At 48.6% G+C, this 12376-nt stretch overlaps 1 protein-coding gene across 1 annotated transcript; it reads left to right on the top strand.

Annotated features, from left to right (window-relative positions):
• The first annotated feature begins 845 nt into the window (after positions 1 to 845).
• Positions 846 to 11649, top strand: TMEM45B (transmembrane protein 45B). The gene is made up of 6 exons (XM_068659258.1): positions 846 to 969; positions 7570 to 7771; positions 8145 to 8357; positions 9223 to 9407; positions 10269 to 10414; positions 10950 to 11649. The coding sequence occupies exons 2-6, from the start codon at positions 7588 to 7590 to the stop codon at positions 11065 to 11067; spliced, it is 846 nt and encodes a 281-aa protein (XP_068515359.1). The 5' UTR covers positions 846 to 969; positions 7570 to 7587; the 3' UTR covers positions 11068 to 11649.
• The last annotated feature ends 727 nt before the right edge of the window (positions 11650 to 12376 follow it).

Here is a 12376-nt window from a genome sequence, read left to right as displayed (position 1 = left end):
TGATAAAATCAGCGGGGAGAGGATGCCCGCAGGATGCTTCCTTCCTCCCCTGACTCCAGCAGCACACACCTCTAGAAGAGGGGCGTGAAGATGAATCAACAGGGCATTATTTTTACAAGAAGACACCTGTTTAAACAACAGCACAAGATGGGGTGAGTGAATAGGTTTGGTTTTTAATAAATGCCCCACTTGAAAAGAAAAAAAAAAATGTGCCAGGGGATAGCTAGACAGTGCTTCTAACTGCAAAGTCATTTATGAAATGCAGTGGGTATATTTAAAAATGTGCCCAGACAGTAAGACTCAGCTTTCTCACTACAAATTCCCTGCGGCAGGTGTATTTGCTGCTGGTGATGTAAGTACCTGTGCTGCTCCATAAAAGTGAGTTAAACCGAGGGCTGGCAGGGCTATAGCACAGAAGGCTCTGTCAGTGCTTCTGTTACAAATAGCGATAATAATGCTTACCTCTCTCCCAAGGGTGTCGTGGGGGTTAATTATTTAACATTTGTAAAGCACTTGCAGGGCTGGAGATGAAAGTGGAAAGTATTATTAAGAATAAACTACATTTTATAGGAGGTCTGGTCAGAAAATTGCGTTCGGAGTTGAAATATGGGTTATGATCGCGGATCCCTGGAGGAGCATCTATCACAACCTGGGACGCAGGGAAAATGAAGTACGCAGAAGCAGTGAAGCTGTTTGGTGGGTCCCCTCTCCATGTCCCAGCATTTTGGGGGCTGCAAAGGGGGAAGGCATGGGGTAGAAGGGGGTGATGCCCTATGCACCCTGCACAGGGAGAGCGATGCAGGGGGAGGGTCTGAAGAAGGATATTTGATACTTGAGATGATTAAAGAAGTAGAGATTTGGGGTTAAAGATTCCAGCTGGAGCATGGAGCCAGCGGGGCGAGGCGCGGGCAGGGCTGTGGGGCGGAGCACGGCTCACCTGGGTGCAGGTGCGGCTGGAGCGGCCGGCAGGTACCGAGGGGTGGCCGCGGGAAGGGGCTTCGTGGGGGAAAATGCGGTGGGAGATGGGGTGGGCAAATACACCCTGTCTCCTTTTTGGAATGGGTCCTCACGTTGCGTGGCTGGGAAGCCCCATGGATTGGGTTCCCAGGTGGGGTGGGGTGGGGGACCCCCAAATTCGGTGTCTGGACCAAAGCCATGAGGAGGGAGGTGAGGGGTTGGGGTGGGTGAGGCTGGACCCGCTCCCCTCGGGTGAGTGATGTGGAAGGGGGGCTCTGCACACCGGGGTGTCCCGCTGTAACGGGGTGCAGTGGGGTGGGGGAGGCAGGGACTTGCTGCTGCCTCTGCCAGGATGGGCCGTGGTGGTGGGAGTTGGTAGCAGTGCTGTCTGGGGAGAAAGCTGGAAATTAAACAAGATACCGGGGGGATGAGGCAGCAGAGGTGAGAGAGGGGCAGCCCAGGAGTCCCCAAAAGGCCCTGTGCACCTCACTGGGCAGCCTGCTTTAAGCCCTCCCTGGCTGCTTGCTCTGCTCCCAGCCAAAAGAAACACAAAGGCTCTGTCCAAGAGCTGGACCGAAATCGCCCTACGTGCGCTGAAGCAGAAAGTCTTCCCCCACCCTCCTCTCCCTGCAGAACTGCCCTGAACAGTCTTTTTTAGTACCTGAAAATGGGGCAGGTGAGGAGGAAATGAGTTCGGGCACTGCCCTTCTCCACAGCTGGTGCCTCCCTCAGCAGGACACTGCTGCCGGTTTCTTCCTTCTTCCTAGCAGCACGTCACCAAATCTAACAACGTTTTGGTGTGAGCAGGGCAGTTCCAGAGCTTTAAGTCAGGCAGCTGCAGGTATCCAAAAAACCGAGGCACACCAGCACCGCGCAGCAAGCAGAGGTGAGGTGTTTAAGGTGATTAATTGGCTGTGCCTTGAATATATTGAAACTGAAACAGTCTCTTTAATAGCTTTTTTGGGGGAAAGCTTTTTCCTTGAGGGTTGTCAAAGGCAGCTGTCAGCCTGTGTCATATGGTGGGTTTGCCCAAAATATCCCCTGGGGAGCCCAGGCAAGGAAAGGGGGCTCCTTCCCCTGGGCAAGGGATGCTCGTTAGGGCTGGGTTCCCCCCGAAAAATGGCAGGGGAGGAAGAACAGAGGATGAGGAGCAGGGAGCAGCCACAGATTAGTTGTTAAAGAGACTGCAGCAAGCGCCAGCTTTGGGACAATTTTAGGATGTGCAATTGTCTTGTTTTCAGAAAATACGGACTTTGCGGTGTTTCTGGTGGCAGCAATGCCAGTTTGGGGTCACGGCTGTGTGCTGGTGCCCATGAGGTAATAGGAGCTCGCGGAGTCAGGGCGATTTCATCACCATGCGTCACGGAGCAGGCGAGACCTTGGCAAGGCGAGTCCTACAGCAACCTCCACCTTCAGAAAGCACTTTAATCTCTAACGTAGACGCCAAGAAAAATGGCTTTTAGGATGGTAACACGCATTTCCCAAAAGAGATCATTTTTAAAGCCAGACCCTGTTTCCTTAAAAGCACAAATAAGCAAATGCACATAGTAAAGAGAAACAAAAGATGACAAAGCGCCTGCTCCGAGCCTGTGTAATTAAGATGGCTTCGGGTAATTTGTTTTATTGCTCAGCTTTTTCTGCTGGGCTATAGCTAAGCTGGAGGGAGGTCGCTGCTCTGGGGTCCTGGGCTCACACTCCTCACCGCAGCCACTCTGGTGGGGTAAAATCGAGCACACCCAAACCAGACAGCGGCACAGCAGAAGGTCAGCAGAGGCAGGGCAGCAGCAGGGAGCACAACAACCTCCTCCCCTTTTGGTCTCTCTCTCCCCCATTGTCTCTTTGTATTAAGGTCTGTTTTGTCTATTACACAGACAAGGAAGCTTTCATCAGTTTGAACTTTCAGGTTTAATTTTCCCACTGCAAACCTAATGGCAAGCCAATGTGTTAGGATGAGCTTGATCTATCTCATGCCTCCATACAATACTTCTGTGCAAGCTCCAGCAATGGAAGGTCCTTCAGCTGTTCCCCCGCAATTGGGCCCATCAAGTTCCAATGCTGCTGATTTTTAACCTAAGACAAAACCCCAAAAATATCTTTTATAGGCAGAAAAGTTGCTTTCTTAGTTTTGCGGAAGCAGCTGGGCTTGGAAGTATTAGTAACAAATAATAAGATTGTTCTTGATTGAACAAATAAGATTGAACGTCACCAACACTGCCCAATGTGGATAGAGGCAGAAATACAAGAAAACCCAGTGATAATGGGATAAAATGGCTCAGAGTGGGGTTTCAGGCTGACATTACTGCATTAGGGATCTAGCTCCTAGGGGAGCTAATGGAAGTGCTGCTCTCGTTAGAAGTGCCCCTGGGTCTGTACAGACAAACAGGACTGAGCTGGTAACAGCATGGGGCAGAGCACAGACAGCAGGTGGCCAGGACACGAGATGGGGAACTTCCATTATACACATACCTGACATTTGTCATCTTTGCAATTTTTCTGTCTGCAATGGTATAGCTATATCACTGCCACGGCTGCTTCTCCAGGCTCCTCATTGCTGGACCATTTCTTTCCCGCCCAGCCTTTTGTTTGTTTGGTTGTTTGGTTTTTGGTTTTGTTTTGTGGTTTTTTTTGTTTTCTTTCTTTTTTTCTGGTAGATCAGGGTGTGGGGTTATGTTGAATCCAACACAAACCAATGTGATGCACAGGGAGAATGTGGGGGTGGGAACTGAGCTGACGAAGGATGTTTTTAGCCAAAGCACTTCAGCTGCTGTTGGTCTCTAGGTCTGGGTTCGATGCCCTCCTGCACTCTCAGATTCAGCACAGGGAGGCCAAAACCACCTCAAGAGGGTCAGAAATAGCTGCATTACTTCCAGACATGGACCTCAGTGGCATTTCCCAGCTGGGATCCAGACCGAGCTCAGCCTTTTTGTGAGCGAGGACATTTCTCTTCTTTACTGAGTCAGCGTTTCCCCCGGGAATGCCCCTGTCACACGAACACGCTCTGAAAGCCATGCAGCAGGTCCCCCAGAGAGCCAAACAGCTCTGCTGGCTCTGAACTGTCTGATTTGTGGAGGTTGAAGGGCAGAGTTAATTGCATGGGTGATGGCTGTGAGCTGTTTCCATCGCGACTTCAGACTGTAATTTCCAAGCTGGGGACATGGAAGCAGTGCCCTGAGCAAGTTGTTATCAATGCAGTAAATAAAACCTTTGCAAAACAACAAAAAGGAAAGGAAAGGAAAGGAAAGGAAAGGAAAGGAAAGGAAAGGAAAGGAAAGGAAAGGAAAGGAAAGGAAAGGAAAGGAAAGGAAAGGAAAGGAAAGGAAAGGAAAGGAAAGGAAAGGAAAGGAAAGGAAAGGAAAGGAAAGGAAAAGGAAAGGAAAGGAAAAGGAAAGGAAAGGAAAGGAAAGGAAGGGAAGGAAGGAAGGGAAAGGAAAGGAAGGGAAAGGAAAAGGAAAGGAAAGGAAAGGAAAGGAAAGGAAAGGAAAGGAAAGGAAAGGAAAGGAAAGGAAAGGAAAGGAAAGGAAAGGAAAGAAAGGAAAGGAAAGGAAAGGAAAGGAAAGGAAAGGAAAGGAAAGGAAAGGAAAAGGAAAGGAAGGAAAGGAAAGGAAAGGAAAGGAAAGGGAAAGAGAAGAGAAGAGAGAGAAGAGAAGAGAAGAGAAGAGAAGAGAAGAGAAGAGAAGAGAAGAGAAGAGAAGAGAAGAGAAGAGAAGAGAAGAGAAGAGAAGAGAAGAGAAGAGAAGAGAAGAGAAGAGAAGAGAAGAGAAGAGAAGAGAAGAGAAGAGAAGAGAAGAGAAGAGAAGCACACTCAAAATGTTAGAACAAACAAGGCAAACTCTAGAGGTCCTGGGGCTGGCTGAAAAGAGACTGTCTGGGGCTGTCACAGGGAGGTGGAAGGAGGAGACAAAAGTCTGCCCCAGCTCCTCACCATCCTCCAGACTGCACCAAATGCCTTCCTGGGTGATTTGGTGCATTAGCTCTAAAACAAAAAGAAACCAACTCCTATGGGAAGTGATAAGAGCAGATGAAAGAGTAAATCATTAAGCCAGCTCAGTGCACGGCATTGTAATAAACAGGCAGTGGGCAAAGAGCATTAATTACATGGGAGCAGGGACGCGGGTGCGCTATCAAGTGTACAGATCAGATGAGTAGGAAACATGGCAAAGTCACGCCTTGCAGCGATGCCCTGTGGCAGCAGTTGCTGGTACCAGCCCTGGAACCAGCTGTGTCTTTGGCTTTTTGATTTTTTTTCCCTAACATAGGGGGGGATCACAGGCACAGCCTCACTACATTTGGAGTGAGGATAAACAGGAGCCGCTTCCTTTGGGGTGCTCGGGGTTGAAATCAGAGCTGTTGGGTTTTTCTCATGCTTTTCTTCATCCTACAAATGGGTTGTGTGTTTAACACCTAAAAGTAACCTTTAAGCTTCCCTGCTTTGACTGATCACTGTATCCTTTAGGTAATCACATTCTGACTGCATTGGACTCATGTGGGAAACCCTCAGGTCCTATTAAACAACGACCTTTAAAATATAACTGCTGGAGCTGGCTCGTGGAGTTAAATATTTGACATGTAGGGTAGCATTGTAACATGGTAATTATAGCATTACTGCAGTACGGCTGTAGGACTGTCTTTTCACGGTATTCTGCTAGGGGTTTAGTTATGTTAGGGGTTTAGTTATATTATTCTGATATAATACCTTTGCGTGTACGTGATGTGTCTCACTGCTCACCCAGAAAATACAGACTGTTCAGCCACCTCCCCTGCTCAGGCATGTCACTCGCTTTGTCAGAGGGATCCAGGTAGATGTTCTGATTCCTGCTTCAAAGGTCTAAAGAGGCTATTGTATTAAGCTACTGGACTGTGCCAGCAGTGCTGGTAAACAGCGCCTTGCTTTGATTTCATGTTTAATTACCCAATGCGCCCATTGTCAATAAATCCTTGCTTTTAAGTCATGAAATAAGGCAGAGCCCTGCAGTGCTCCTACAAGCTGCCTGCAAAGCTGCTCTCAAATGCAGTAGGAAATCATGTTTTCACGCACAGCATTTCCACCCAAGCATTAAGTCCCCTCCTCATTTTTATTTTATTTTTTTCAGGAAAAGGTTGTAGGCATTTGGTGAAGGTAGGACCGTGGCACAAGGTGCAGTCACGGTTGTGCAGGCAGCTGCACACACCAGGGTGGTGTTTGTGCCGGAAGGCGACGTTTGCTTGCCTCAAGGTGATGCATCAGCTGATTTGTTTAAAGCAGCTCTCACCTGGCAGCAGCAGGTCTGACCCAGCCTGGTGGATTTTCCTGCCCCAGGACAGCTGCCTGCAGGAGATGCTATCTGCACATGGCCGGGACCCAGCAGCTTGGGCTCAACAGAGCAAAACAGGGCGTCTTCAGGACAAACTGACCACAAAATGGGGATGAAAAAAGCCTAAGCAACAACTTGTGCTTCTCAAAGGCCAACAGCAGCAAGCTGTTTTCAACCTCAACCCCAAATTGTCCTTTATGGCAGGAAACAGCAGGAGAAGGGTGTGTTTTGCTTTATCATACCAACAGGTGGGGAAGGAAGCCCAAATGCAGCCGGGGGAAGCAAACCAAGGTGGTGGGTGTATGGGGAGGTTCAGCACCAAAGTACGCAGCCCCTCGCTGTTCCAATGGATTGCATCTGTGCCACAAGTGAGCCGGTGTTGCTGCAGCTCGGCACGGGTGGGAGCACTACCGAGCAGAGGAGGAGCTGCTCAGCACCGCCAGCCACAGCCTTTGCTATCAATTAAAAACTCCTAATTGACCAGCCCGACACAACCGACCTATAGCCGTGCCAAGGCAGGCCCCTGAACATATGCTCGAGCCCACATCAAAGAGCTAATCGTTTCTGCACCTAATTAAGCAAAGCAGCAAATGGTAAACAGGAGCTGGCTGAGTTTTAATTGCTGCAATTCTCCTAGGAAACGGATCCCCCGGCTCTCCTGCAACCCCTGCACGTGTGTGCCAGCACCAAGGGGTGCAAGCAGAGGTGCTGAGCAGCTCGGGTGGGATCCCCGCTGCAAATCCCAGCTTGGTGATGCTCTGGGAGGAAGCGGTGATGCAGAGAGAAAGTTGTTTGGGGTTTGGGAGCATTTCTGAAGTTGTTTTTAACAAAATCCTTTGGCTTTGCAAAATCAATGCATTTGGGCTGAAACAATTCCAGGAATTTTAAACATTTTTGCTTAGAGCACACCGCTCCTGTGGCTGTTCAAATTCTTCTGTAGGAGCTGAACAATCCCACTGGTGGTTCCCTTGCCCCCAGCTATAGCTTTCCCAGTGTGTTATCTCTCCTGCCTGGTCCTATAAACCTGACCCTGTCCAGGTCTGCAGGGGATGCTCTTGCTCAAACCCCCTGAGGGTTAGGAAGAGCAGGAGCTGCTGCTGGGAGGGATGAAGCCCACTTTGGGCCCTCTGGGGGCTGCAAGATTCAGGCTGCTGGGATGCCAGTTTGCAGCAGACATGGGGCTCTGCTAAATGAGTCTGGGCTCCAGCTCTTCCAGTCCTCTCCAAAAGGCAAAGGGAAAAAATCCTCAATTTTTTTCCATAGTGTTACATCAAACGCTGGTGTGATTTGTGTAATGACATTGTTTTTCTTTGCCTTTTAGTTGGAGGACATTGTCAGGATGGCAAACTTCAAGGGTCATGCGCTTCCAGGCAGTTTCTTCCTGCTCTTTGGGCTCTGGTGGTCTGTGAAATACCCACTGAGGCATCTCAGCCAGAAAGCAAGCAAGAAGTCCCAAAGGAATTACTGCTTCCAGCGTGTGGATGCCATCGAAGGAGCAGTCAAAATCGTCTTTGCTCTAATAGGTAAGGGTTACATCAGAGTTGCTGTGTTGGTAGCTTGCCAGCCTGTAGTGATGGCTGTGCTCTTACTCCATAAGGGATGGCCCTTACTCCAGAGATACTGGCCCAGATGTGGAAGGATGCATCTCCTTAATGGTCTTGGTCTCTAATAGAGTTTGATGAAAAAAAAAAAAAAAAAAAAAAAAGAAAAAAAACAAACAAAGCTCACACTGCTTCCCAAGGACCAGCTACCATTAATCCAGGGAGTCCTGATTTTTATATCCAGTCCTTTCTCCCTACCCCTAAATCTTCAGCTCTTGCCTTCAGAGAGCCCCCGCAGCAGTGAGTGGCATCAGTCATCAGAAGCACAATGGTGTGATCTTGTGTGTCTGAGCAGGGATGCTGGCAGAGCAATTTGTCCCGGACGGTCCACACATGTACCTCTACAGCGGGGAGAAACGCGACTGGGTGAAACTGATGAACTGGCAGCACACCACCATGTACCTCTTCTACGGGCTCTCCGGGGCAGTGGATGTCCTCACCTACCTGTTCAACACCGTGCCGCGGGGTCTGGACCGCCTCATGCTCTCTGTGGCTGTGTTCGTCGAAGGTCGGTAGCAGACGGCACTGAATTTGGGGAGGGGTCTTGGAGGGTGAGTCAGAGCGGGACAAAAATTTGCCAGGCTGAGATATTGCTCTGGACACCCCCAGAGCAACACATTTTAGGTCTGATATATTATCGAAGGATTGTCTGTATCAGGATGGGAAACACAGGCATCAATAGGTCCTGGCTTTGCCTGGCTTGGGGTTTCTGGGGTGAGAGCAGTACAAAGCAGAAGGCTGAGTTCCCTTGTTATGATGAATGGCTGGTGGATGCAGCATCTATCTGACATCCACAGAGCTGTTTGTGTGCCCTGCATTCCCCCGAGAGCCATTAATTGTGCTGCAGGCATCGTCATTCTCATCTGCTTGCGCTGCACGTGGCAAATTCAAGTGACTTATTCTGGCTTCAGCACATCATGAATACCATTTTATCTTCAGACTGTCTTGCAAGTTGCGAGCCAGGATTTCAGACCTCTTGGCTCACACAGGGCAGGAAGAAGACACTAGGAAATGAAGTCCTTGCTTTTATTGAAAACTCCTTAACCAAGGCATGTCTCCTGGTATTTTCTTCTCCCTTGTCCAAGTGGTCTTTGAAATAGCAGCACGGACAGTTCAACGGGTAAAGTCTGGCATGTAAGAAAAGGAAATAGATCTTGGAGGGGGCCTGGGTGCTGTCTGTGGCATGCCACTCATTTCCATGTGACATTAAGAAATTATTTCACTTCCTTGTCCTTCAAGCTTGCTAATTGCTCACATTTCCCATCTGATAAAGCTCACCAAAATCTAACTGGGACATGATTTGCTCTACCAGGGCTCTGTGATCTCGGTCATTGTGCTAAATGCTGCTCTAAGTGGGATACGTATTTTGGCAGGTTGTCTCTTCTATTACCACGTCCTTCACCGCCCCATGCTGGATCAGCATATCCATTCCCTCCTGCTCATCGCCGTATTTTCAGGGGCCTGCAGCACCATGCTGGAGGTCTTCCTCTATGACAACATTGTCCTGGAGATGTTCAGAGCTGGTGTCACCATCATCCAGGGAACGTGGTTCTGGCAGGTCAGTTCTGGCTCCTATTGCAGAGCTGAGCACTGAGGTAGGAGAGCAATGGCAGAGAGGAAAAGCAGCTGTACATCATGTATCAATCACGTGTCTCTGAAGAATAATTTTGCAAGGCTCACTTCATAAATAGATCATAACCCAGAATGAGAATTTACTCAGCACAGGTCATCTCTGATGGCTGCTCCGGCTGAAATAGCTGTTTGTCTCGGCTTATTGCTTCTCTGGGGGAAAGAGAAGAGGCGAGTGCTCAGAGTAAGCAAGCAACATTTTGCAGTACCTAACAACCAAGTACTAATTGCTTAATGTGTCTAATGCACCCGGCAGCACTCCCTCTGGTTTAGCGGAAAGACACAACCCTCACCAAGCAATCAAATGGCTGAGTAAAAATTAGGCCACCTGATTGCCTTGGTAGGAGCTGGAAAGGCAAAGAAATTGAGTAGAGATAACCACTCCCAGAACTAAATTGCCAAAATAAGTGTGAGTTCTCCTCCTGCTCACTCCCAGGGCTGCTCCACTGACTCAAACCACCCTTCTTCCAGAGGTTAAAAACTATGCTAAGCTTGTAAAACACTGAATTTGGAGTTTTTAAAGGTTGGGTAGGAGTCTGTGATCCAGATGGACAAATGTATTCAGATTTTGTGCAGAAGAGATTCTGAAGGTGCAGGCTTGCTTGGTGTGGCTACAAAACTCCTGCAGAAGTTTCTCAAGCCCAGTTTGCTTCCAGAACATCTCTCTGAGATTGGAAAGCCCCATTTTCAGACCAGCTTGGGGTCATGCACCAAACTCATAGCCAGGCTGGACTTCAAGGCCAGGCAGAAAGATTTTTCCCCATGGTAATGAACTGCTTCTTCCACCTAGATCGGGGTCGTGCTGTTCCAGCCATGGGGAGGTCCCATGTGGGATGAGAGCGACCACGACAACATCATGTTCCTCACCATGTGCTTCTTCTGGCACTGGGCAGCCGCTGTGGTCATCCTGGCCATAAACTACACTGTTGCGTACTGGTACGGCTGGGGCTTGGGGCTGGGCAGGAGCAGGGATGGGGACATCAGGAGAGGGATGTGCAATGAGCAGCCTGTCCTGGAGTACAAAGTCACAGCTGAATAAGCATCCTGTGGCTCCCGCAAGTTTTAGAGCGTGGCGACAAGCGTGCGTTTTGTTTGATGAGTGCACAGAATGCAAAATAGGGGCAGCAAGAGGCACGGGCATTAAAGACAGAGAAGGCAAATAAGTGAGTCCCTGAGCTGCTCCTGCGAGTCATGCACTGCTTCTGCTCTGCACTGACAGCTGAAAGACGGCTTTTAATTCAATAGAGAAATCAAATCATTACCAGGATGCCCGACACTTGGCCCATCTTTGTCCTTTCCCTTGCAAGGATTTCCAAGCATTTGACACTCATTAAGTTATTAGCAGTACAAAAAAGAAAACCAGCTTTTTAGGACCTCTGCAACAGCTTATCTCCCTCTGTGTGCTCATACAAGTACACCTTGAGCAGTCTGGGAGTTTGGCTAATGGTGATTTCTCACTCGTGTGTTCCAGCTGCATCCAGAGGTGCAGGAGAGACTGCAGCGAGCCCTACATTGGCCTCGGAGTCCGGAACCAAAAGTGTGACACGAGCTCCCAGGCTGCTTTCTTAAATGGATCAGATGAAGAGTGAGGAGGGTGCACTCTCCTTCTCCAAATATGTGAAGAATCAGTTTTTCAGAAGAAAGACAAAACCAAAATCTAACAAAATATTTATGTTTGGGGAGAGTGGAGAGGTGCCACCGTTCTGCTCTTCGGAAGCCCGTTGTGTGCATGGGTGGTAGCTGTCCCAACCTGTACCCAAATGTCACCATCACTGTCCACAGTGACTTTTAGCTACAAAATGAAGTGCAGAAGTTCAACATTATGAGATCATTTTGTCCTGTGGGTTCCCATGTGTGTCTCCATAGTGAAGGATGGCATCCTTTGGCCGGGTGACTCTTCCAAGCCCATGCTGGCCTGACCTGCTGTGACCGAAGGCAGGGAAGGTCCCAGCTGGGGTCAGGTCTTCCAACACCTCATCACCAAAATGTCGTCCCAAGGAGGAAGAGCAAAGGAGTGCTGAATGCGGGATTATGTCAAATTTGCAACATCACAGCTTGATTGAACACAATACAAATTTTATTACCAAAGCTTTGAACTGAAGACACGTTTTAAATAGTTTTATATTCACTTAAAATCTTGAAGAGTGAATAAATGTGAATTAAAAACCCTCGTTGAGCTGATATCCTTAAGTTTAAGTCTTATAAATTATAGAGTGTGCAATAATGGCTTAGACAAATCCAGCTCTCAGACCTGCAAAGCCTGGAGGCCTGCAAGACACATGGCTGAGCAGCCGGGATTCATGAGACGTCCCACTTTTCCACTGAACAAAACCCCCTCGGCTGGGAAAGTGAGATGGAACAGGCACACTTTTCATTTTCAGCCTGCCTTTGCCAGATAATTACTTGCAAAAACATCACTTTGTAGATAAGAGGAAGATGTGCCAATAGTGAGTATAAAGATTAAGAAATGTATATAAAATAAACACCAGTAGAAGCTGAGTTACAGCTGTTCGGGTCTCAAACCCTGGGGCTAGGAGGGTGCTCTGCACTTCTCAGTGTCAGGGGAATGGCAGCAGGGTTTGTGCTCCTGCACGTGGCTGAACCAAAAAGCAGCTGCCCCTCTGCACGCAGGTCCCAGCCCCTTTACTCTTGTGCACAGAGGTTGCTGCAGACAAAGGGGGCTACAGTCAGGATTTTATTGCTTTATAGCAGTGCTGTAAAGACTAGCTTTTCTTGAATGTCAGCTTCCCTGCATTTCCACCACTTTGGAGCAGGTTTATTTTGCAGCATTGGATATCGGGAGGTGCCAATAGGCTCAGTGCAAAGGGAATTAAGCGGCAGAGTAATCCGCCACTGTAAATCCATCTGATAAACACCATGCAATTAAGTCTCATGAAT

Source organism: Anas acuta, chromosome 23 (assembly GCF_963932015.1).
Source record: "Anas acuta chromosome 23, bAnaAcu1.1, whole genome shotgun sequence".
NCBI lineage: Eukaryota > Metazoa > Chordata > Aves > Anseriformes > Anatidae > Anas > Anas acuta.
The sequence above is the reverse complement of the archived record's forward strand: the minus strand, read 5'-3'. Positions and strand labels throughout refer to the sequence as shown.

Coding starts and splice junctions, on each gene's coding strand:
- TMEM45B (XM_068659258.1), top strand. CDS start 7,588: ATGGCAAACTTCAAGGGTCATGCGCTTCCAGGCAGTTTCTTCCTGCTC. Junction 7,772..8,144: donor AATCGTCTTTGCTCTAATAG/GTAAGGGTTACA, acceptor GTGTCTGAGCAG/GGATGCTGGCAGAGCAATTT. Junction 8,358..9,222: donor TGTGGCTGTGTTCGTCGAAG/GTCGGTAGCAGA, acceptor GTATTTTGGCAG/GTTGTCTCTTCTATTACCAC.